This window comes from Delphinus delphis, chromosome 11 (assembly GCF_949987515.2).
Source record: "Delphinus delphis chromosome 11, mDelDel1.2, whole genome shotgun sequence".
Classification (NCBI taxonomy): Eukaryota; Metazoa; Chordata; class Mammalia; order Artiodactyla; family Delphinidae; genus Delphinus; species Delphinus delphis.
Genome location: NC_082693.1, coordinates 95,971,507 through 95,997,890, shown reverse-complemented (window position 1 = coordinate 95,997,890; position 26,384 = coordinate 95,971,507). Strand labels below are relative to the sequence as shown.

At 44.0% G+C, this 26,384-nt stretch overlaps 1 protein-coding gene across 2 annotated transcripts in view; it reads left to right on the top strand.

Annotated features, from left to right (window-relative positions):
• ARFGAP3 (ARF GTPase activating protein 3) overlaps positions 1–26,384 on the top strand; it is a 54,621-nt gene that overhangs the window by 15,603 nt on the left and 12,634 nt on the right. The window contains exons 4-12 of one of the 2 annotated variants that reach the window (XM_060025790.1): positions 800–931; positions 1,937–2,020; positions 4,868–4,955; positions 8,025–8,084; positions 9,384–9,430; positions 10,014–10,156; positions 15,714–15,842; positions 16,745–16,867; positions 22,184–22,315. In XM_060025790.1, coding sequence (XP_059881773.1) covers positions 800–931; positions 1,937–2,020; positions 4,868–4,955; positions 8,025–8,084; positions 9,384–9,430; positions 10,014–10,156; positions 15,714–15,842; positions 16,745–16,867; positions 22,184–22,315 — 938 coding nt within the window. Of the gene's footprint in view, positions 1–799; positions 932–1,936; positions 2,021–4,867; positions 4,956–8,024; positions 8,088–9,383; positions 9,431–10,013; positions 10,157–15,713; positions 15,843–16,744; positions 16,868–22,183; positions 22,316–26,384 lie in introns of both variants that reach the window. The other variant, XM_060025789.1, reaches the window with a different exon arrangement.

Sequence of the window (26,384 nt, the reverse complement as noted above, 5' to 3'; positions counted from 1 at the left end):
GTGCTCCCTACTGTTACTCATCCCATTGAGTTAATAAGAGGATCCCTCATGCAGGCTTTTAGAACACCTGCTTCAATTAAGATATGAATACTGTAATTCATTGTCTGTACATAGATCAGAGGTGGTTGAAAGCAGTGTCCTCTAATTGTCTAAACATCTGTTTCATCACCTTGCCTATGCTGTGGTCTCCGCTGATGAAGAAATAGTGCTCGACAAGGAGGTTAGCGTGGCTCCTGACTCGTCAAAAATTCCAATGTAGGGAGCCCCCTGGTGGCCTAGTGGTTACGATCCCGGGCTTTCACTGCTGTGACCCGGGTTCAGTCCCTGATCGGGGAACTGAGATCCCACACGCTGCACAGCAGAGCCAAAAAAAAAAAAATCATCTCATATAGGTACAAAGAAAAAAAGAAAAAAAATTCCAGTTTAGTGGAATCTACACTAAAGTGGGTTCCTCAAATTAAAAGTAGTCCCGAGTGGAAAGCGTTCCCCCAAATAGCACTCAGGATGATGGAGGTGGCTTAGTGGAGCAGGAGGTGGCTTAGTGGAGCAAGGAAGGGCCAGTTATTTTGTCTTGTGAGGCACGTCTCATGTCCACTTTTACCAGAATGTTAATGTTACATCTGTGGAAGGTATTACCCCTTTTACAAGGAAAAATTTTATAAAAATTTTTCATGGTTTAAATTATTTTGGTTTTCACTAGTATTTTCAAAAAAGTCCTTCATAGCATGCAGTAACGTTTTTGATCACCACGTTAGATTTAATGCAGCGATGCTGTTAACCCGCCTACTTTCCTTTGCAGTCTTCCTTTTTCCATCAACACGGGTGTGACACCAACGACACCAATGCCAAGTACAACAGTCGCGCTGCCCAGCTTTATAGGGAGAGAATCAAGGTGCTGGCCTCCCAGGCAACCCGGAAGCACGGCACTGACGTAAGCACAGCGGGTTGTGGGGGGGGGGGTCTCCTTCAGAGGAACATTTGTTTCAGTAGAAAAAGTAGTTTTTACCCCAAACAGTAAAACTCGCTAGCCGGCTTCTCTTACAAGGAAACAGCGTGTAGTGGATTCTTACTATTCACGGTCCTGCTTGGTAAGTTTGCTTTGAACACTGCACGAGAGTCCTGCAGCACCACCTTTGTCAGCTGATCAACACTAACCTTATTTTACCTGTGTTTCTGTTTAAAGACACCTTCTTTAGTGTGTATTGTTGACTCACTGACACTGAGCTGGCGGCCAGGGGCATCGCGGCTCGAGCTGAATGACACTCAGCTAACTGCATCCCTGTGCTTAGGAACGCGAGGTGGCGCTTCAGCACCGTGCTCGGGACCATTGTAAACAATGGGTCCACCAACAAAAAGCACGAAAATGTGGAAAGCGTGTCAGTAAACAGCCCGCAAAAGGGACCCGTGTTTACAGCAGGAGCCGAAACAAGGAAGCAGAGCGTCGCCTTGTTCCACCTCAGCTGGGAACGTGCACCTGGGGTGACAGATTCTCTGCTGCTCTGCGTGTGTCCGTGCAAGACGGCAGATTTGGGGTCACAAGTCAATTGTAGCATGTAGACAAATTCGCAGACGTGGAATCCACAAATGATGGGGGTTGACTGTACTTTGGAACCCGCCCTTAGACGTGAAGCCCTGGCTCTTTGCTTTTCCACAAATGATGGGGGTTGACTGTACTTTGGAACCTGCCCTTAGACGTGAAGCCCTGGCTCTTTCCTTTCCGGAAATGGCTTGGGGAGCTGGCGATTGCCTTCCACAGGGTCTGGTGGCAGAAGTTACTGGATTGATGTGTTACTAAAATGTGCTCAGGGGCCCTGACTTTACAATAATGGAAAGTACAAATCTTTAGCAGACAGGCCTCCAGAAAGGGAGTGAAGAGCATTAAATAAACACTTTGAAGCAAGTGAAATGCTGAGCGCTGCATGTGTTTTTGTTCCAGCTGTGGCTTGATAGCTGTGTGGTTCCACCTTTGTCCCCTCCACCAAAGGAGGAAGATTTTTTTGCCTCTCACGCTTCTCCTGAGGTATGTGTTACGCTTCACGTAATTTTCATGTGTGCTTCTAAGGCATAACTAAAGTTATCAGCAGTAAAGTTATAAAGGGCATATATTTTAAATGTTTCAGTTAGGATGTAGGCTAAGCTGCTGTAGCAAACAGCCCTGAAATGCAGTCAGGCCTGGAATAAGGTAGGAGTTCATTTCCCACCAGCAGTGCAGAGGTGGGCCGTCCAGGGCTGACCGGGTATGGATTTTGCTCTTCTCACTGTGCGGCTCCTCCCTCAGGGTGCAGAGTGGCTGCTCCAGTTCATGACCTTTCCCAGCCAGCGGGAGGAGGACAGACATTCGGGAAAGCAAGCGCCCCATCCTTTTACAATCTAGAGGTAGCACACGTCACTTCTGCTCATAGCCTGCTGGCTAGAATTCAGTCCCGTGCCCTATACCCAGCTTCGAGGGAGGCTTGAGGACGTCTTACTAGGGGTCTCCCCAGTGCAGTTCAGAGCTTTGGAACTGACAAAAGATGAAGACAGTTTTTTGTGTTTTTTGGGGGTTTTTTTTGGTTTTTTTGCAGTACACGGGCCTCTCACTGTTGTGGCCTCTCCCATTGCGGAGCACAGGCTCCGGACGCGCAGGCTCAGCGGCCATGGCTCACGGGCCCAGCCGCTCCGCGGCATGTGGGATCTTCCCGGACCGGGGCACGAACCCGTGTCCCCTGCATCGGCAGGCGGACTCTCAACCACTGCGCCACCAGGGAAGCCCGTTGTTGTTGCTTTTTTAACCCAGATTTTAAGAGCGGTTTGAATCTCATTGTCCCTATTTAGCTGTGTACGTAGAACATATCTCAAGGCTATTGTGAGAATGAAATGCGTTAACACAGGTAAAAGTAGCTGGTACCCAGAGCAGAGGAAGCCTTCAACAAGTGCCGTTTCATTAACCTCATCTTCGTATTCCGATAGGAGTAGTAACGACAATCCATGGTCCCTCTGTGCATTTTCCCCAGTCGCTTAGATCAGGGATGTGAGGCCTGCAAAGCCTGAAGTATTTACTAACTGGCCCTTTAAGGAAATGTACGCGGCCCCTGCTTATAGCCCCAGATGTTCTGTTAGCTGCCCTGCATCTTCCAGTCCCGATGGGGAGGGGCCCCCGTTTGCTTAACTGCTACTCAGTCCTTTAACTGATTTTCAAGAAAAAGTTATGTAAAGTTGTATACCTTGCTAAACCTTGATTTTTTTTTGCTATTATAATTTGCACATTATGTACATGTTATCTTTGACAGAATCAGTAGTTACCAGAAATAGTTATCAAAAAAGATGGGAACAGAAAACAAAAGAGAAGCGTGTGCTGTCATGATCTGCTGCTACTGTTTAATATAGAACTAGATACAGAATATCCATGATTAGTAGCTGAGAAATGTTAGCAATAGAAATGATGGGCTAAAAAGAGGAGAGAGATGAACAGTTTGGTGTGGATTAGAGTTGGAGATATTAGTATGAATTCATGTTCATTTTAGTGTCTCTCTGTCTTTATGTATCTGTATGCACACGCACACACACATACACATGATGGAGAACTAATTGCAGATACGTGTGTACACACGGGTTAGTACACACAGATATATGACCTAGCTCTGTCCACTGAGAGGCCTAGAGACAGTGACACCCCAGGACAACAGGCACACCCAGCACCCACACCTTGGTTTCTAAATGCTGTTTTCCAATGGAAGGACCCAGGGCTGCCTTTGGAGAGATGGCCGATTCTAGGACTGGGGCTGCTGCGGCAGATAAGCCTGGAGCGCCCTACGGTGCTAGAAGAAAGGAAGTGCTAGGAGGCCGGGCAGGGGGAATGGACGAGGACATGTCTGAAGGACTCGGGAACCAACCTGGAAGAGGTGCCGGTGGTCAGAGCTGGAACGATTTGAACAACAAAATAATGATAGTATTGGACTATAATCCAAAGAATAAATAAATATCCATACTAATATAAGTGGATGATTGCATAAAGAAATGGAGGGAAAGGACAGTCTTCCTTACAGAAAATTCCAAACCATGCATATACCTCTCCACCCTTCTGGAGGTGGGGCTTAACCCCCCTCGCCTTGCATGTGGACTGGACTTAGTGACGCTTCCCAGGACTAGAGGATGGAAAGGAGAAACCGGTAACTTTACAGGGAAAAGACTGCCAGGCGCCAGCCTAACCAAGTGAAAAAGATTGGCATCACTAGTGCACAGTCGTGTTGACATGAGGCACTGAGGGGGCACCTCCTCTCTGCTGTTCTTCCCCCAGACCTAGTCTAATCACAAGAAAACATCAGACAAACTCAAAGTGAGGGGCATTCTACAAAATACCTATCAGTACCCTTCAAAAGTTTCAAGGTCCTGAAAAGCAAGGAAAGACTGAGAAACTGTCACAAAGCAGAGCAGACTGCGGAGACGTGACGAATGCAGCGTGGGGTCCTGACTGGGTCCTGGAACAGAAAAGAGACACTGGTGGGAAAACTGGTGAAACCCAAATAAAGTCTGGAGTTTAGCGAATACTGTACCAGCGATGACTCTTCGCTTTGATAAATGTACCCTGGGTATTTTAACATCAGAGGAAGCTGGGTGAAGAGTCTAAAGAAGCTTTTATCTTTGCAACTTTTGTGTAAGTCTGAAATTATTGCGTAATAAAATTTTTATTTAAAGAAAAGGAGGAGAAATAAGGAATTTGAGCATGGAAACAGAGACTTAAGAACAGGTATATTTTAATATCTTATCCTTCCTTCCCACTAATCCAGGTAGGAAGGTGACTGTTTAAATTACTAGGTTTTTCCCCCGTTATTTGTTTTTTATGACTTTTCTTGCTTAGCTGGTAACGACTTTTCTCCCCTTGCTTCAGGTGAGCGGCACAGGGTGGACATCAGCACAACCAGAACCATCTTCTTTAACACCAGGGAACGTGGACGCTCCTCCAGCAAACAATGAAGGTAGTGCTGAGACCCGCCCTGTAGTGCTGTCCTGTGCTTCACTGGCATCTGTGGAACTACTAGAAAATGAGAATCTTGCATTTGCTAGGGAAAGATGCCCATGGTCAGTTATAAAGTGGGGAGAAAAGATTACTGAACACAGAATATGATCTCATTTTTATAAAAAAGAGAACCCAAATCACACACACAGTTAACACCAAATTGTTCACTGGAGAATGAAATTACTGAGGATTTTTACTTTCAACTTGCTACAGTTTGGGGTTTTTTTTAAATTTCATTTTATTTTATTGATTTTTGGCTGCGTTGGGTCTTTGTTGCTGCGCGCGGGCTCTCTCTAGTTGCAGCGAGTGGGGGCTGCTCTTCGTTGCGGTGCACGGGCTTCTCATTGCGGTGGCTTCTCTTGTTGTGGAGCACTGGCTCTAGGCACGCGGGCTTCAGTAGTTGTGTCACGTAGGCTCAGTAGTTGTGGCACACGGGCTCTAGAGCAAAGGCTCAGTAGTTGTGGCTCCCGGGCTTCAGTAGTTGTGGCTTGCAGGCTCACTAGTTGTGGCGCATGGGCTTAGTTGCTCCGCGGCACGTGGGATCTTCCCGGACCAGGGATCGAACCTGTGTCCCCTGCATTGGCAGATGGATTCCTAACCGCTGCACCATCAGGGAAGCCCCCTAATGTGAATATTCTAACTCTTACAATTTATTAGCGTAAAACACCTTCTGAGATTGAAGGTTACCTGCCACGGGAGGTTTAGTAACCTCTGAAGTTCAGATGTCTCCGTTTGTTTACTAACAGAAAGCTAAGGGAACTGAATGCAGACCAAGATGTTTTCTTGGAAATCTCTCAGAAGCTGCGTCCCTAGCTGATGAATTTCCCCTAAAAGGTTTTACTGTTTGGAATCCTGCCTCCTTTTGCACCTGCAACAACACTTTCCTCTCTCTTCTCCATCTAGAACTTTTCTTAAGCTGTGGTTAGTTAGGGAGACTTGTCGTCTCAAGGCTTAACCCAGAATTTCATGTGTTAGCATCGGTTGCAAGGTACAGTCTCAATTAAATGTAAGGGTCACGCAGTGAAAATGAGAGAACAGAAGAATTTTAACAAATAGAATATGGGGCCTGCAATGCTCTGCTTCTGTGTTGTTATTCACTGCTGTTCCTACAGTGCCCGGAGCAGTTCCTGGCCCAGAGTAAGTAATCAATAAATGTAGAATCAGTTCTCTTTCTACAAATTGGCATTATTCTCACTCATTCTGCTTTTGCCTATTTAAATGCCTTAACTAGAGTTTACCTTTTAAAAAATGTATAAAAATAAAATACTTGAGTTTACTGTAAACCACTGTTGGGCCTGCTATTTTTTTTAGAATAGCTTTATTGAGATATAATTTGCACGCCATAAGAGTCACCCTTTAAAGTATGCAATTCAGTGGTTTCTAGTATATTCACAAGGTTGTGCTACCATCAGTACTATCTAATTTCAGAACATTTTCAGCAGCCCAGAGAGAAACCCCTACCCACTAATAGTCACTCTCCATTCTTTCCTTGTCCCAGCCCCTGGCAACCACTAGCCCGCTTTCTGTCTCTAAGGATCTGCCTAGTCTGGACATTTCATATATATGGAATCATACTCTGTGTGGTCTTTTGTGACTGGCTTCTTGTGCTTAGCATAATGTTTTCAAGGTTCATCCATGTTGTAGCATGTATCAGTATTTCATTTCTTTTTATGGCCAAATAATAGTCCACTGCATGGATATATTACATGTTGTTTATCCATTTTTAACGTAATAAATAAAATTAAATTAAAATAACATTTTTAAAATAAAAATTTTAATACAGTTCCTAACCAGAATCGTTTTGTTTAGATCAACTAGCAAACAGAGCAGATTTCTCGGCAACTGAAAATTTAGGTTTCTGTCACTGATATAATTGGTATTAGAATTTCCAAATGTTAACATATATTGGGTGTATAGTCCACATATGTACTTGGTATCTCAGAACAGTTTACTTTATAAAGCATTTTTTAAAATTAATTAATTAATTTATTTATTTTTGGCTGCATTGAGTCTTTGTTGCTGCGCGCGGGCTTTCTCTAGTTGCAGCGAGCGGGGGCTACTCTTCGTTGCGGTGCACGGGCTTCTCATTGCGGTGGCTTCTCTTGTTGCGGAGCATGGGCTCAGTAGTTGTGGCACTCGGGCTCAGTAGTTGTGGCTCGCGGGCTCTAGAGCGCAGGTGCATGGGCTTAGTTGCTCCGTGGCATGTGGGATCTTCCCAGACCAGGCTCGAACCCATGTCCCCTGCATTGGCAGACAGATTCTTTTTCTTTTTTTTTTTTTGAATTTTTGAATTTTATTTATTTTTTTATACAGCAGGTTCTTGTTAGTCATCCATTTTATACATATTAGTGTATACATGTCAATCCCAATCTCCCAGTTCATCCCACCACCACCACCACCACCCCCTGGCCCCCCACTTTCCCCCCTTGGTGTCCATACGTTTGTTCTCTACATCTGTGTCTCTATTTCTGCCCTGCAAACTGGAGGCGGATTCTTAACTACTGGACCACCAAGGAAGTCCCTCAGAAGAGTTTACTTTAAAACACCAGTCCATGGGACTTCCCTGGTGACGCAGTGGCTAAGACTCCGTGCTCCCAATGCAGAGGGCCCGGGTTCCATCCCTGGTCGGGGAACTAGATGCCACATGCGTGCCTCAACTAAGAGTTCTCATGCCACACCTAAGGAGCCCACATGCCGCAACTAAGACCCATCGCAACCAAATAAATAAATAAATAAATAAAGTAAAATAAAACACTGGACCATAAGGTAGAATTCCAAATGATATTAATTAGGGAGACCAATAACATTTTTATTCTACAAAGCAACTGGATACAAAATATACTTCTGTTTTAATGGACTTTTAAAATTCTTAAAATGATAAAATAGAATACGGAGCTAAAAAGAAAAGACAGTCATTGACAGAATTGGATAAGATTCGTAGTACTGAGCAAGTTGAGTGTATTATATATTCAAAAGCACATTTGATGAGTCTATATTCTGCGTTAATATCAATATTTTCAACTTTCAGGTGGACCAGAACAAGGACCAAGTGTGGAAGGTCTTAATGCACCAACAAAGGCTGCTCTAGGTGGTATGTGCTACCCTGTATTGGGATTTAGAGAGTGAGATTAACTAAGAAAATAAGGAATCCTGTCTTTACATTCTGCCTAGAACTTCAAATGTAATGAGATTTATTTAAGCAGAAATGCTCTTCTGTTTCGGCCAGCTTGGTGACTGTGAAATGCAGCAGCCTCTGTACCCGGCGAAGGTTGCTCTTGATGCTTTTGATTTGCTGGTTTATGTCCCAGCATAAGCAGAGGTCAGAACAGCCAAGTCATTCCTAGCTACTCAAGAACTCTTAGCATTTGCTTGTCTTTCTGATTTTATTGTAGATGAACTTCATTTCTAATTTTTCATTATCGGGGAAATACAATCTGAAATTAGTGCATATTACAGTGTATTAATTGGACAGCAACTGCTTTGGTGAAAAATAACTAAACTATTAGAAATGTTCCAGATATTTTCGTCATGTATTTATAATAGACTTGTAGGAGATTGGGAGCAGATTATGTGACTACCGCAGTACAAATCTAAAAGAAAGTGATGAAAAGGAGGATTTCCATGGATGGCTTTTTCATACTTGAAATGTAGTGAGTTTATTCCCTCATTAGGACTAAAAGTTTTAATCTTTGTTGTTTGTGGTTTTATGCTGTCTTTTTCCTGTTAAAGCACATTCTCACTTTGTAAGAAAATAATTTTTATTCTTACTGGGTCTCTTTTACATAATTCTAAACACAGAATATGTAATCTATGATTAAAATTTACCCAGAAAACAATTTTTAAGAAACGTTATCTAAAAGCATCATATATTTTTGTGCAATTTAGGATGTAATGCTACCAAAATAATAGAGTGTTTTATATTTCTTATTGGTTAATATGATAACATAAATCAGAGTGGAAGGCGCTTCACTGCTTTAGTTGTATACATAATGCCTGGCTAACTTTCTGCTTTAAAACAATTTTGAAATTTGTTGAAGAGTAGAGATTAATAGGAGGGTTTGTTCTAATGTAATATGAAATGCTCCTGAAGAAAATAGTGAATGGGGCAAACTCAGTCTCTTTATTTCTCTTCAGTGTGGTGTCCCAAGAACATATGTAATCTCTGAGTTTGGATACTACGTGGAAATACTGAGGACTCTATTTTGATAAAGCTCTGTTCATGTAAAGCACACTCGTATACTTCTGGATGACAAACTAATGTGGAAAATGTTATAGTCTCTTAAATAATAAAATACAGTATCTTAGAATTTTAAAAAATACACTGAAAATATACACTGAAATTATATATTTCCATTGGTCTGACTTTCTACTTTTTATTTTTTGACAGAGGTTTCCTCTATCATAAAAAAGAAACCAAATCACGCTAAAAGAGGAGTGAGTATTATGTATAAAATATCTGGTAGTTCAGCTCTAAAATGGCTCATGCACTCAGAAAAGCCACGTTTGTCATTTTCCTTTTATTTTGAGCCATATCATAATGAATGTGGCTTTGATAAAGAGCTTGTTTTGTTCAATGAGGGGATGTTATACTTAGTGAAGATTTTCTAGAACGAGTGTTTAACATTTCTCTGTCAATGACAAAATTCTGAAAAAAAATCAACAGAGGCTCCCTGGGAGTTTCTGTCATGGTTACGGTTCTAAAAGCAGTGCTGTCTGGTGAGGCTGGGCGGGTTGTCATTGGTTGAATGTTGCGATGCCGTGATTCCTTTCAGAGCCCCTGCTCTGGAGGCAGGTGCGGGCTTTGAGTCCCGACCTCATCACTTGCCGGCTGTGGGATCTTGGTTGAGTCACTTAACTGGCAGGAGCTTCAGGTCCTCATCCATCACCCGGGGATGGAGACAGTGCTGGCCTCATAGAGTCGTGAGGACCAAGTAATAACCCTCGATAAATGTTAGCTTTTGTTGCAAACGTTTTCAAACAGTTTGGGTAGAATGTAATCTTATACTGTATCTTCTAGCTTGGGGCCAAAAAAGGAAGTTTGGGAGCCCAGAAACTGACGAATACGTGCTTTAATGAAATTGAAAAGCAAGCCCAAGCTGTAGATAAAATGAAGGAACAGGAAGACCTTCTGGCCAGGGCGGCACCTAAGGAAGAATCGATGTAAGTTTGATTGGGTCATAGTAATATGTTTCTGAGATATGCTTTCCAAATGCCATTTATTCTTACATATGTGTGTGAGGAGGATAATGCAAAATTCAGTTTTATGATAACGAAAACTGCATGGACGTGTAGGTTAGAAGGGGAGAGACCAGGGGAGAAGGAGGCAGTCGCCATTTCCGGTTGAAGCTGTGCAGACAGGATTGGGATGGGGTCGCGGGGAGGGAGAGACAGAAGCGCTCAGGAGGTACTTACGCAGGAAGGACGCTCAGCATCGTCCGTCATCAGGGAAATGCAAGTCAGAGCCCCAGGAAGATGCCACTTCGCTCAAGGTAGCTGTAATCAAGAAGACAGACAGCAAGTGCTGGCAAGAATGCAGAGAAACGGGAGCCCTCGTGCTTTGCTGGTGGTAGTTACCACATGACCCAGCAGTTCCACCCCTCAGTATATTCTCAGAGAAATTAAAATAGGCCCGTGTAGCCACACCAGAACTTGTACATGTGTTCATAGCAGCATTAATCCCTATAGCCAAAAAGTAGAAATAACACAAATGTCCATCAGGTAGGGAATGGATAAACAAAACGTGTATGTCCGTACAATAAAATATTATTCGGCCATAAAAAGGAATAAAGTACTGACACGTGCCGCAGCATGGATAAATCTTAAAATGTTTATGCTAACAAAGAAACTGGACACAGAAGACCGCATATTGTATGATCCCTTAGAAATGGAATGTCCAAATTAGGCAAATCCAGAGACAGAAGGCAGACTAGTGGTTGCCAGGGGCTGGGGGCAGGGGAGAGAAGGCGGTGTGACCGCTAATGGGCGGGGGTTTCTTCTGGGGGTGATGAAAATGTTCTGGAATTAGATAGTGCTGACGGTGGCAGCCTTGTGAATATGCTCAACTGAACTGTGTACTTTAGAAAGGGGGATTTTATGGTATGTGAACTATATCTCAGTAATGAAAAAAGGTGTTTATAAGGTGAAGCCCCGTTGAACTGGGTGACTAAGTTCTAATTGTGTGATGGAAGGTTGTGGGTATGGTGGCATCTGCAGAGCTTTTGAGGCTGGATCTTGAAGGAGTCTCAGAGTCAGACTTGGCACGGGGCCGGGGGAGAAGGAAGAGCCTAAGAGAATGAAGAAGAGGGAATCCAGGCGGTGGCACTGGGGTCCTTCCTGGATTGGGGACGTTGCAATGATGCTGGGGATCGCCCTGAAGTCAGGCGGGCAGTTTTACATCACATCTGAGGGGAGTGCTGTGAAGAAGGGGTGTGCTTTGGAAAGTGCGTTTGGTGGCGATATCCAGGACAGAAGGAACGGGAAAAAACTGGAGGCCAGTAGGCCAGACTGGAGACTTGTTTTAGGTAGATACTTAAGGTTCCTGGGAGGTTTTCATTTGTGTTGAGAACAGAAGGGACACATGGCCATCTGGAAAGTGCCCGTGACTGGGCATAGAGGACGGTAAGGAGAGAAGAGAGGAAAGGCGACTTGGAGTCCTGTTTTGTATGCATGTTTATTTTATTTATATGGTGTTTTCTCTTATTTTCACGTGCATCTGTTTTAGCTTGAGTTAATTACTACAGGCTGCCTAACGAAGAAAATACTTTATGAGGTTGTTTTGCGGATTCCTTTAGTTAATTCTCATTAAAGTGCATCGAACAGTGCCTGGCACATAGTAAGTGCTCAACCAGTGTCATTTCTTGCTATTGATGCTCAGAGGACCATACGATAAGCCGGATAATTTGAAATTGCTAGTTATTCCTCACTGTCCTTTAACTCACAGAACGTAGGGGGCAGCACTAAACTGTATTTGGGTAAAATGTGACCTGAAATGCTCTTTGTGAGGTTTGCTCTGAGTTCTCACAGACTTCACTTTGATGTCTCTCTGACTTAGCTAGGCTTTTTGACACTGGGCAAGGGGGAAGGTTAAATCTGAGTATGGTTGGGACTTCCCTGGTGGTGAAGTGGTTAGGAGTCCACCTGCCAGTGCAGTGGACACGGGTTCGAGCCCTGGTCCGGGAAGATCCCACATGCCGCGGAGCAACTAAGCCCGTGCGCCACAACTACTGGGCCTGTGCTCTAGAGCCCGCGAGCCACAACTACTGAGCCTGCACTCTAGAGCCCGTGAGACACAACTACTGAAGCCCGCGCGCCTAGAGCCCGTGCTCCGCAACAAGAGAAGCCACCGCAATGAGAAGCCCGCGCACCGCAACAAAGAGTAGCCCCCGCTCACCACAACTAGAGAGAGCCCACACACAGCAACGAAGACCCAATGCAGCCAAAAATAAATAAATAAAAAAAATTTAAGAAAATAGTTTAAAAAAAATATGGGTATGTTTGAAAGCAGGCTCTGTCCAGATTGCTTGTGCCTGAGGTTTTCCCAGAGAACGTGTGAAATCCCCGCCTGATCAGAACAGGAGACATGGAATACAGGAAGCAGCAGCTCCCTTCCTGTAGGTCAGGTGGACAGAAACTAGCATGTTACTACTAGAAACAACACCAGCCTCAACGTGTCTCTTTCATTAGGACCATTCAGTACAGCATAAAAGCAAAGATGCAGATCATGGGGTATTTATGAACTGGACTTGGGAACCTAGTTTGACCCCTTTCATGGCCTTGTTCAGAACAGCTGCACCACCATGCCCTAATCACCGTCCTGCCGCTCAGACACATCACAGCTCAGTTTCACCAAACTAGCGCTGTGCCAGCTATGAGGAAGTGCCCAAGCTTGATGTTAGTCTTCTGCAAGTTCACTTTTTTTTTTTTTTTCGCGGTACGCGGGCCTCTCACTGTTGTGGCCTCTCCCGTTGCGGAGCACAGGCTCCGGACGCGCAGGCTCAGCGGCCATGGCTCACGGGCCCAGCCGCTCCGCGGCATGTGGGATCTTCCCGGACCGGGGCACGAACCCGTGTCCCCTGCATCGGCAGGCGGACTCTCAACCACCGCGCTACCAGGGAAGCCCTGCACGTTCATTGTTTTAATGGCTGTAAATAAAGTTACTTCAGTTCAATTAGCTCTCAGGAGCGGTATCGTTTCTTGTGTTGTCGGACCGCGAAACTAAACGATCCATGCAGTAGCCTGAGCCTCGCCTGGCGGCCTCTGGGCCCATCCTCAGAGGCGTCTGTGTGCGCAGTTGGTAGAAAGAGTAGGAAGATACCGTGATGCCGCTGGAGCTGCTCTCTTGCTGACCTGAGTGTCTGGCCAGCCCTCCCCTGAGCTGAGCTGGTACTGGAAGGGCTTCTGCGGGTCTGAGAAGCTTGGAGTCCTGGCTTCCTTATTCCATTAGTGCTTCCAGGGCCCGGCTGTTAAAAGTGCACACTTTTAAAGGAGGATAGACCCAATCGTACGTCAAGTACCCCAAGAAGGAAAACTTCCCCATCTCATACCATCCCTATCCATTCATCTCCAGAAGACTCTGTTACCACAGTTCTACTGATTTTAAACAGATCTATTGTTTTCCTCCAAAATTTATACTTGAAAGAGTATATTATATTTTCCAAGTAATAAAGTGGGTATGTTACCATTACCTGATCTGTAGGAATAATAGTAAAGAAAACCAACTGCCAGATGAAAACAAAACAGAAATCCTGCTTGACTCACAGCAAAAGCAAGGTGATTTTTTCCTAGTAAGATATTCTGTCGTCATTCCCTTTTACTACAGAGAAATGTATTTATATCATTATGGAATTTATACAGTGCCTTTCTTACAAGGAATTCGTGACGTTTTATACAATTTTATAAAATGGATGGTAGCTTAGAAATCCTGATAAGGTAGGTATATCATTTTTCAAGGCCCTGAAATTTTGTTGCTATTTTACTAATATGATAATTTACTCTTGTAATTGTTAATATAGGCCTGGTTTTCTTTATGAAAAATTAAGTATTTATAGCATGTTTGGAAATCTGAGAGTGAGAGACAGCGTTTCGTTCGTCATTTCTCACCTGGGTGCATTATTTGTCACAAATATTTGAGAGATACGCGGTGAGTATCCGGCTGGTGGTGCAGAGGAAACTATTGGCTGAGAAATGACAACTCCGATTTTTTTTTCTTTTTTTTTTTTAGTTTTTATCGGAGTGTAGCTGGTTTACAATGTTGTGTTAGTTTTAGGTGTACAGCAAAGTGAATCAGTTATACATATACATCTATCCACTCTTGTTTAGATTCTTTTCCCATATAGGCCATTACAGAGTATTGAGTAGAGTTCCCTGTGCTCTACAGTAGGTCCTTATTCGTTATCTATTTTATATATAGTACTGTGTATACGTCAGTCCCAGTCTCCCAGTTTATCCCTCCCTGCTCCTTAACCCCTGGTAACCGTAAGTTTGTTTTCTACATCTGTAACTCTATTTCTGTTTTGTAGATAAGTTCATTTGTACCCTTTTTTTAGATTCCACGTATAAGCTATATCATATGATATTTGTCTTTCTCTGTCTGACTTACTTCACTCAGTATGACAATTTCTAGCTCCATCCATGTTGCTGCAAATGGCATTATTTTGTTCTTTTTTATGGCTGAATAGTATTCCATTGTGTGTGTGTGTGTGTGTGTGTGTGTGTGTGTGTGTGTGTGTGTGTGTATATATATACATCTTCTCTATCTATTCCTCTGTTGATGGACATTTAGGTTGCTTCCATGCCCTGGCTATTGTAAATAGTGCTTCAATGAACGTTGGGGTGCATGTATCTTTTCAAATTATGGTTTTCTCCAAATATATGCCCAGAAGTGGTATTACTGGAGATAACTCCATTTTAAATGCTCTCAGAGCCTGATTACATAAAGAGACCCTACAGGAAATTTTCTTGTAAACTGAAGAAACCTTTTGCAGTGAAGTAATCCCTTCTTAATTTATCTATTTGTTAAGTCAAATTTGTGTATATATATATATATATATATATATATATATATATATATATATTTTTTTTTTTTTTTTTTTTTTTTTTTTTTTTTGCGGTTTGTGGGCATCTCACTGCTGTGGCCTCTCCCGTTGCGGAGCACAGGCTCCGGACGCGCAGGCTCAGCGGCCATGGCTCACGGGCCCATCTGCTCTGCGGCGTGTGGGATCTTCCTGGACCAGGGCACGAACCCGTGTCCCCTGCATTGGCAGGTGGAGTCTCAACCACTGCGCCACCAGGGAAGCCCTTGTATATATTTTTTATCTTAAACCAGAGCAGACCAACGAGACTAACCTTGTACGTTTGATATGTAATGTTGAAGTATAGTAAAATATTGGTCCAAGTAAGAAATTCTGCTTTTTACTATCCTTTAGAGAGATAATTTCAGTATACATCACGTTATGACATGATAATAAGTGATATAAACTAGAACAGCAGTGTAAGTCCAGCAGCAACCAAAAAGTATCTGTAAAGTCATTCAGAGTTTCTTGAGCATCTACTCAAAAAAGACCTTTACCCCCCAAAAAATGCCAACTTGCCTTCATAATCGTTAATTATGGAAAGCAGCATGAAGCTACAAGTAGAGTGATATGTTTAATGTTCTTCGTAGTTTAACTCAAGAACAAGAATTAAAGCTAAGTTAAGGAGCATTTGGTTTTTCTGGCAGTGTGTCGTCATTACGATTAGCCTATAAAGATCTTAATATTCAGATGAAGAAAGATGAAAAGATGAACATGAGTGGCAAAAAGAAGGTGGAATCAGAGAGACTTGGCATGGGATTTGGAAACTGCAGAAGGTATGTAAGACTCTGCTTTCTTGGATTTCAGAATTTAAACTAGTTTGCTAATCATGAACGGATTTTCCTTGTTAATTTCAACTTCAGAACTGTTTTCTCATTACTCACTTTCTTCAGTTGTTTTGCTTTGCTCTAATACAGTCCGCCCGCAGCCCTCTGTACCCACAGGTTCTGCATTTGCAGATTCAACCAACTGGGGATTGAAAATGTTTGGGGGGGGGGATTCCAGAAAGTTCTAAAAAGCAAAACTTGAATTTGCTGCATATACCACTCTTAGGGGCAACTATTTACATGGTATTTACATTGTATTTGCAATTATTTACGTAGCATTTACATTGTCTTAGGTGTTATTAGTAATCTAGAGATGATTTAAAGTACAAAGGAATACTGTGGATTTTTTTTATCTGCTGGGGTCCTGGAAGCAATCCCCCTCAGAAGCCGAGGGACAGCGGTGTTCACTATAGCATGAAAAATTCCAAATTTGATTCTTAGGTAAAAGGAAATCGGTCTGACTTGTCATTAAGTGGATGCCATAAACATAACTGATATATGTGACTGTATTTTGTATAATTAGTTACAGGCCTCACTAAAGTCCAGTATTTTTCAATGCTTACACCAAAACAATATTTTTTTATTGCTCATGTTTTTAACCCCACTAGTAAGTATATTTTTATTGAGAGTGTAAATTAAAACATTCATGGGAATTCCCTGGCGGTCCAGAGGTTAGGACTCCACACTTCCGCTGCTGGGGGCCCGCGGTTCGATCCCCGGTCAGGGAACTAAGATCCCAGAAGCTGCGCAGCGAGGCCAAAAAAAAAAAAAAGATTCGTTCTTCGGTGAACACGCAAGTGTCCTCGTGAACTAATATTATTCTTTTCTATTTTATTCTCTATTTTCTCCAGTGGTATTTCACATTCAGTGACTTCAGATTTGCAGACCATTGAACAGGAAACGCCAATCCCAGCGAAACCAAGAAAAAAGTATAGCGACGACAGTGATGACTTGCATTTTACTTCCAGCTCAAGGTAACCTGGTAGAAATCATCTTTAAAGTGTCTTTTTGAAAAGCAGTGATCACTATGGACTCACGAGTTTATTTGCGTTAGGAACAAACACAAATCAGTGTACTTCATTGTTTTTAAAAGCTTTGGCTGGAGTCAAGGACGTCCTTTGGAAAAAAATCGGGGTAACCCCCTTTAGTGGATGATGTTTGCTAATACTGAAATGTTTGATAATAAAATCTGCACCCCGGAGTTAAAATTAGAGGTGGGAAAGTTGTATTCATCTAAAATGTGAAATTGGAGAACTATGCAGAATCCCAAAGGTGTATGTTACGCTGTTCAGTCTTATTCCAACAGTTGGAATATTTCACAGCTGCGCCTTCAGCAGCTTCTTTTGTTTTCAGGATACCAGCTTCTGGAGTCTCCAGTTGGCAGGATAGACTATTAAATAAACGCTCTTTGTGTGTGCATTTTTATGAATGTAAAACACTGTTGCTTTCAGAGGGGCGTCCCGGGATAAAGCCTAGGCCCCGTCCTTCAGCGCTCCCCATCCGACGGGGACAAGTTGCCTAACTCCAGCGTGAAGCTGACCATGGAGAGGCCGTGGTTCAGGTTCAAGCCACTGCAGAGGCCGAAAACAAGTTTAACTTGAATTGACTCACTCTGTGCTGTACCTGATCAGCACAGGGCGGCCTGCTTCACAGGCACCAAGTAAACTTGGGGTGTCAGGAGGTGGGCACCAGCTGGGAAGCTGGGCGACCTGGACTCGAACCCTGGCCCTGCCACTTACTGACTGTGTGATCTGGGCTGAGCTCTGTAACCTCCCTGTGCTACAGCTTCTTCATCTGTAAGTTAGGGACACCAGCAGTGCCAACCTTTCAGGGTGTGCGAGGGTTAAATGAGTTAATACAGAGCGCTGGGAATAGTGCTGTCATGTTTAGCTGCTATTATTATATAGAAACTCAGTTCAGGAGATGTGTGACTCAGTCTAAACGTTTAATTACCATTGTTAGATACTTAAATTAACCTCATTGAGGGCCACCTTCAAGTTTGGAGTTCGGGGAAATTGAATGTGTGCCCATCAGTAATGGGCGGTCCTTACAAGGAGACGCCATCACTCACTCACATCTCAAAGGGCATCACTGTTGTCTGGCAGTTACACAGGCTTGAAGCGTTTTCATATACATAACAGATATAAATATATGTTAACTAATTAGAATCTAATCCTGCAATTCTGTAGTCTCCTGTCAAAGTTCATAGGTAAGGAACTGTAATACAGAGAACTATCTTTAAATCATTCTGCTAGCATAGCTTCACATTACTTCAAGTCCAGATATTTAACCCCCAGAAAAGTTAGTAGTTCAGAGGTGTTCCCTGGCAGTGCTTTCAGAGACAGGGTGGTTTGATGTTTGCTGCTTGTGAGTAACCTGTATAACATACTGGGTTTCAGGTTACTTAGAGGTAACTTCCAAATCATGCCTTTTAAAGTATTTAAGTACATTTTCTACAGGCTAAAATTAAATGTCTAACTTGATTTGAAGGCTGCATGTGTGTCGGATGTGCACACTAGATGAGAGGAGGATGTGTCCGGGTCAAGAAAACTCCCAGTGGTGCAGGGTCTACACTCGCCTGCTTGGCTTCTCCACAAAGCCTTTTTGACTATTTCACTTCTCATTACAACTCCTATGCAGAGGAGAGCATAGGCAAGTAAAGGAAGTAGGTTTCCAGCTCCATGAGTGCTGCCGCTTGGTCACAGGGTTGGAAGGAGAGGTGGCTGCGGGTGAGGACGGGCCCTGGGGGGCAGCTGGGGAGCCTTGCTCCTGGGGGGCTTCCTCTGCCCGTTGGGAGCTTTAGGAATCCTGTTGGCCTCCCTCTCCAAAAGCTTAGTCAAAAGACTTAGCCCTAAAGGCCTTCGTTGCTATGGAACAATTATTTATGGTTTGAAACCGGGGAGCAGATGGCGTTTTTATGTTGACCGCACTTACTGGATTCCTGCCAGAGACCTTGGTGTGTTGTTTATCATCACCTGCAGGTTGTCTAATGGGAACGTAAACGCCTCTGCTGGTCCTCCTTATGGTAGCTACTATTGGTAGAACAATACTTACTTTGGCAAATGAAGTCAAATAAACACGGACTCTCGGAAAGCAGGCGTATTCCATGAAGAGCTCTCATTGCTTCCAAATAATTCATTAGCCCATTAGAGCTTGAATATTATGAATTATGAAAGAGTACTGTTTCTATTAAAAATAAGACCAACCATATCTTGGGGATTTGTTTTTTTGTTTGTTTTTTTGAGTTCCATTGTTTCCAGGATATAAACAATGTAATTATATATTGAGTACCAAATAATGAAACTAGAACAACTTGTTCAGCCTTATAAAGCCAGTGTGGCCTTCAGTGGAACAGACAGTTGTCTATAGCTGTAAATCAGATATGTGCTATTAGGGTGCTCTTATCAAGGGATTGTAAGGAATGTTTTCAGGTTGGGTGAAGACAGACTGGGAGGGCGAAAATAAAAATGAAATGTATTAAGAACAAGGATCTAGAAATCAAAACATTAGAAAGTCAATAAAGATTTGGAGATCCGGGGCAGCTGTTGTGTTTCCGAGGAAAGACAGGTGCCCCACAGCCATTGGTGGATGCCCGTCCTCCACCGCATCCTCCCTGGTGCATCGGGAGGCCCTCCCGCACTGCGTACACCATGTAGGAGCACAGGGAGCCTCGCTGGTGAGTGGTGGGAAGGGCACCCTCCCCGCCGCAGTGCAGAGAATACGACGTAACGGGCTCCTGCTCATCAGTAGGACCCTAGCAGAATGGCTTTCTCTCTCCTGATTTTTTAATTGTCCAGTCATTAAAAAAAAAAAAAAAAAAATCCGATGGCCCTACATTCCAGGATAAGCACTTTGGCTTATCGGAATGAAGAATATTCCCTTAGAGTGATACTAAATTCAAAAAGTCCTGAGTACCAGTGCCTCAGAGTTGTGAAGGGCCTGGAAGTTCCACCCACCTCCATCCAGTGCTCACCCCCACCCCACCACAGAGCCCTCCAGGAGACAACGCAGCCCCTTAGCACTCCTTCCCCTCCCCTCCCTTCTCCCCCTTCCCTCCCTCCTCCCCTCCCTCCTCCCTCCCCTCCCTCCCCTCCCTCCTCCCCCTCCCCCTCCCCCTCCCTCCCCTCCCCCTCCCCCCCTCCCTCCTCCCTTCTCCCCCTCCTCCCCCTCCCCTCCCCTCCCCCTCCCCCCTCCCCCCTCCCCCTCCCCCTCCCTCCTCCCCTCCCTCCTCCCCCTCCTCCCCCTCCCTCCTCCCCCTCCTCCCCCTCCTCCCCCTCCCCTCCCTCCTCCCCTCCCCTCCCTCCTCCCCTCCCCTCCCTCCTCCCCCTCCTCTCCCTTCTCCCCCTCCCCCTCCCCCTCCTCCCCCTCCTCCTCCCCCTCCTCCCCCTCCCCTCCCTCCTCCCCTCCCTCCTCCCCTCCCCTCCCTCCTCCCCCTCCTCCCCCTCCTCCTCCTCCAGGCAGCCTTTCAGTCCAACAGCAGCTCCATGAGAAACACTGCCCTATGCTTACATATCTCCCTGGGTTTCTGAGCTCAGATCAGTCAACCTCATAAGGGCAGGATCTGAGTATGTCTCCTTGCCCAGTATCCTCACCCAGCAAGTGCCTGGCTCCTCATAGGTGCTTATTAAGTAGTTTTAAAATTCCTTATTGAATCGGTCCTAATTCTTTCACTTGGTCCCTTAGAAATATGTCCGTCAGATATTTGAAGGTAACTTTCCAGGCCAACAAGTGGATCACATCTTTCAAACCTTCTTTCTCAGACGTGACTTCGAGCCTCTTCGTTGTTCTGGTCTCTTCTCTGAACAGGGATTGGTTGTCTCTGTTCTCTGAGCAGAGCCCAGTGGCTCAGGCTCATCCGCTGATCAGCCGCAGGGAGAGCCTGGTCAGTTTCTAGCTGAAATCCAGATACGCTTTGAACACTGCGTGTTTTCCTTCCTGGAGAGAGAGGGCTAGTGTAACCAGCTTTGTTCTTAATGACCTCCTTGCCAGAGAATGCAGAAACCACATTCGGAAATTCTGCCTTTTTTCTATTATTCATATGAAGTCATACCATCTGCTTCAAACGGCAGGTTTATGCCCCCTCCTTTTTCTGGTTTTTTTCCTGCGAGAATAAAAGAGTATATTGAGTCTTTTCCCCCGCCCCCCATCTTAGCTCATGAACTCCTTATGCCCTCGGGGCTTGGCCCTCACCTTGTTTCCTGTGTGCTTCCATTCTTACTCTCTGCAGAAACCTTGGTGACATTTTTGAAGCCTCTGTGTTCTCTTCCTTCATCCTTCCTTTCCTCAGCCCCAAGCATTGGGATCCGCGTCTCTCTTCTGAACTTCGGGAACCACCTTTATAAGGAGTGCATGCCTGGCCGGGTTGTTTTCCGCCCTAAGCGGTCCTGAACTCTGAGGTGGCACACGGTCACTTTCCACTGCGGCTCTGGCACGTCCGCCTCACCTGTCAATCTCTGTCCTGTTCCAGGCAAACCCTGCTGCTCTTGGTCAAAGGTTTTTCTCCCACCACTCAGGACCAAAAGCTGTCCCTGAGCCTTGCTCTCTCAGCGATGCCCTGCTCAGTGACGCTCAGCTAATGAAAGTGTAAACCCACCCAGAAGGCCAGCAGCTCCCCTGAGATGCTTACAGACAAAGCTCACGTCAAGCTCCAGACTGAAGAGCATCTCGGGGCGGTGGTCCCGTGACAGCGATTCCAGGAGAAGGCTTGTCAGCGTCACTTACACTGAGGGCTGCTTGCTGTTAGGGATGGTGCCTTATACCGTGGCTGACGTGGCCGGATTGGCAACAAAGAGCTCCTCGGATGGGCTTGAAGCATTATTTGTGACTAACCTATAGGGGGTAGCACTCAAAGACGTCATGCGCTGTTGGGATAAGCTAGGTTACGCTGCAGTGAGAAATACTCCCCCCCCCACCCCCCCGCCCTGATCTTTAGGGCTTAACGCAATGATGGTTTGTCTCTCATTCGCTAAAGTCAGCTGAGGGTACAGGTGATTGTCCAGCTTACCTGTCCTTCTGGTGGAATCTTGATTGTCCAGGTGGATGGTGGTTTCACCTGCCCGAGGCTGAAGCACCTGGAAAACCCGACCTCTTCCATGCGGCGAGGGAAGAGAAGACTGGGCACCTGAAAGGCCTTGGAAATGACTCGCCTTATGTCTGCTCCTGTTGCACTGGCCAGATCACATGGCTGCCCCCAACTCCAAAGAGGCCGGGAAGGGCGGTCCCCATGCACCGGATGTGAGTGGACATCGGTCAGGTCCTCCAAAGTCACTGTTCTGCTCTCTCTCATACAGGTACTTTGATGAGCCAGTGGAGTTAAGGAGCAGTTCTTTTTCTAGCTGGGATGACAGTTCGGATTCCTTTTGGAAAAAAGAGACCGTCAAAGACACTGACATCATTCTAAAAACCACAGGCTACACAGACAGGTATGAATACCAGAGCAGTGGGATTGTAAATAGTGACTCTATGCATCTCTAGGGAAATTCTCTAACACTAGTAAATGATTTTGTTGTACTATTTCAAGAATATTCTTTGTATCCTGGTCTGTATTCTGACCTCACAGTTTTTCCTTTCCCAGAATGTCATATAATTGGAGGCATGCAGTAACCAGCCCTGTTAGACAGGCTTCTTTGACTTTTCGTAGTGCACTTGAGATTCATTCATGTTGCTGTGTTCCTCCATCTTTATTTTTGAGTCTGTTTATCCATTTACCTGTCAAAGAACTGTCTACAGTTTTTGGTGATTATGAATGAAGGGCTGTATAATGTATCGTCCAAACCAGGGAACTCTTTATAGAGTGCAGGGGGACAATGCTAGTATGTTGGGACAACAGGTGTGACCTGGGATTGTCCTCGGTGACTGGAATGTACCGTCATCCTACTCATTTTGTATCCTGCGTAATGTGGAGCAGTGTCTTACGTGCATGACAATGTATTCAGTATTTACTAATTGATCCGTGGAACTGAAGAGTGAAATAACAGGCCTATTTTTTTTTTTTTTTCGGTACACGGGCCTCTCACTGCTGTGGCCTCTCCCGTTGCGGAGCACAGGCTCCGGACGCGCAGGCTCAGCGGCCATGGCTCATGGGCGCAGCCGCTCCGCGGCATGTGGGATCTTCCCGGACCGGGGCACGAACCCGCGTCCCCTGCATCGGCAGGCGGACTCTCAACCACTGCGCCACCAAGGAAGCCCAACAGGCCTATTTTAAATAGCAAAATTCATTCAAATGTTGTGTGGTTTGGATATTTATTCATTTTTCTAATTAGAATATCCAGCCTTTTCAAAGTGGCCTAAAATCCTTTTACAAAATTACTGCCGTTGGCTTTCTAAAAAGCGAAATGGCGTGTGCACACATTATAAATGAGAAGTGCGTTTGCCGTACCCCAAATCAGCTTGACCTGTTTTTGTTCTTTGTGCTGAGAACATTTTAGCTCTACTCTCTTCCCACAGTTCAAGTGACACTACAGGATTATTAACTATGATCACCATGCTGTACGTCAGATCCCCAGAACTTATTCATCTGATAAATGAAAGTTTGTACCCTTTGACCAACATCTGCCCCCATCTCCCTGGGAACCGCTATTCTGCTCTCTGTTTCTTTGAGTTCAACTTCTTTTTTTTTAGATTCTGCATCCAAGTGAGGACATACAGTATTTGTCTTTCTCTAGCTTCCTCCAGGTTCATCCATGTTGTCACAAAGGGCAGGATTTCCTTCTTTCCTTTTTATAGCAGAATATTATCCCATTGTATATCATATACTACATTTTCTCTATCCGTTCACCCATTGACGGATACTTAGGCTGCTTCCATATCTTGCCTATTGTGAATAATGCGGCCATGCACACGGGGCTGCAGAGATCTCTTCATGATACTGACTTTGTTTCCTTCAGACATATATACCCAGAAGTGGGATCATATGGTAGTTCTATTTTTAATTTTTTTATGAACTCCCACACTGCTTTCCATGTGACTATACTAATTTCCATTCCCACCAGTGGTATACAAAGGTTCCCTTTTCTCCAGTCCTCACCATCGCTTATCTCATGTCTTCTTGACAATAGCCATCCTAACAGGTGTGAGGGGGTATATCTCACTGTGGTTTTGATTTCCATTTCTCTGATGATCACTGATGTTGAACACCTTTTCATATACCTGTTGGCCTTAAACTTCCCTCTTAGTACTGCTTTTGCTATATCCCATAAGTGTTTCCATTTTTATTTGTTTTAAGATATCCTTTTTTTCTTTTTTCTTTTAAATTGAAGTAAAGTTGATTTACAATATTGTGTTAGTTTCTGGTGTACAGGAAAGTGATTCAGATAGATAGATAGATAGATGCAACTGAATATGTAAGTATATATATATATATATTCTTTTTCATATCCTTTTCCATTATAAGTTATTATAAGGTATTGAGTGTAGTTCGCTGCGCTTTATAGTAGGACCATGTTGTTTATCTATTTTATTTTATTTTTTAGAAAATTGGTGAGATTTTTTTTTTAATTTATTTTATTTATTTATTTTTGGCTGCATTTGGTCTTCATTGCTGTGTGTGGGCTTTCTCTAGTTGCGGTGAGCAGGGGCTACTCTTCGTTGCGGTGCGTGGGCTTCTCACTGAGGTGGCTTCTCTTGTTGCAGAGCACGAGCTCTAGGTGCACGGGCTTCAGTAGTTGTGGCACGTGGGCTCAGTAGTTGTGGCTCACGGGCTCTAGAGCGCAGGCTCAGTAGTTGTGACGCACGGGCTTAGTTGCTTCGCAGCATGTGGGATCTTCCTGGACCAGGGCTCAAACCCGTATCCCCTGCATTGGCAGGCGGATTCTTAACCACTGTGCCACCAGGGAAGCCCTCTATTTTACATTGATATGTAGTAGTGGTATCTGTTAATCCCAAACTCCTAATTTATCCCTTCCCCCAGCTTTCCCCTTTGGTAACCTTAAATTTGTTTTCTTTTTTAGTGAGTCTGTTTGTTTTGTAAATAAGTTCATTTGTATCATCTTTTTTAGATTCCACGTGTAAGTGATATCATATGAAATTTGGCTTTCTCTGTCTGACTTTCTTCACTTAATATGATAATCTCCAGGTCCATCCATGTTGCTGCAGATGGCATATTTCATCCTTTTTTATGGCTGAGTAGTATTCCATTGCATACATATAAACCACATCTTCTTTATCCATTCATCTGTCAATGGACATTTAGGTTGCTTCCACGTCTTGGCTATTGTAAATAGTGCTGCTATGAACACTGGGGTGCATGTATCTTTTAGAATTAGAGTTTTTGTCTTTTCTGTATATATGCCCAGGAGTAGGATTGCTGGATCATGTGGTAGCTCTATTTTTAGTTTTTTAAGGAACCTCCATACTGTTCTCCATAGTGGCTGCACCAACTTACATTCCCATCAACAGTGAAGGAGGGTTCCTTTTTCTCAACACCCTCCAGCAATTATTATTTGTAGACTTTTTGGTGATGGCCATCCTGACCAGTGTGAGGTGATACCTCATTGTAGTTTTGATTTGCGTTTCTCTAGCAATTAGTGATGCTGAGCATCTGTGGATGTGCCTGTTGGCCATCTGTATGTCTTCTTTGGAGAAATGTCTATTTCTGCTCATTTTTTGATTGGGTCGTTTGTGGGTTTTTTTGATATCGAGCCGTAGGAGCTGTTTTGCATATTTTGGAAATTAAGCCCTTGTTGGTCGCATCACTTGTAAATATTTTCTCCCATTCTGTGGGTGGTCTTTTCATTTTGTTTATAGTTTCATTTACTGTACAAAAGCTTATAAGTTTGATTAGGTCCCATTTGTTTACTTTCGCTTTTATTTCTTTTGCCTTGGGAGACTGACCTGAGAAAACATTGGTACAATTTATGTCAGAGAATGTTTTGCCTATGTTCTCTTCTAGGAGTTTTTCGGTGTCATGTCTTATATTTAAACCTTTAAGCCATCTTGAGTTTATTTTTGTGTATGGTGTGAGGGAATGTTCTACTCCATTGATTTACAGCATCCAGCTTTCCCAACACCACTTGCTGAAGAGACTGTCTTTTCTCCATTGTATATTCTTGGCTCCTTTGTTGAAGATTGTGTTTGCAGATATCCTTTAATTCCCCTTTTGGTCTCTTCTCGGACCTGTTGGTTGCTCAGGCGTGTGCTGTTTAATTTCCACCTATTTGTGGAGTTTTCACTTTTCCTCCTGTTATTGATTTCTACTTTCATACTCCTGTGGTTGGAAAAGATACTTAACGTGATTTCAACCTTCTTAAATTTCTTAAGACCTAAATATCATTCAGATTTGTGTGTGACTTAGCCCGTGATTCATCCTGGAGAATGTTCTGTGTGTGCTTGAGAATGTGTGTTCCGCTGCTATAGGATGGAACGTCCTGAATATGTCTTTTGTTCCATTTGGTTCAAGTCCAGTTTTCCTTATTGATTTTCTGTCTGGATGATCTGTCCATCGTTGAAAGTGGGATATTAAAGTCCTCTATTATTATTGCAGTACTGTCTATT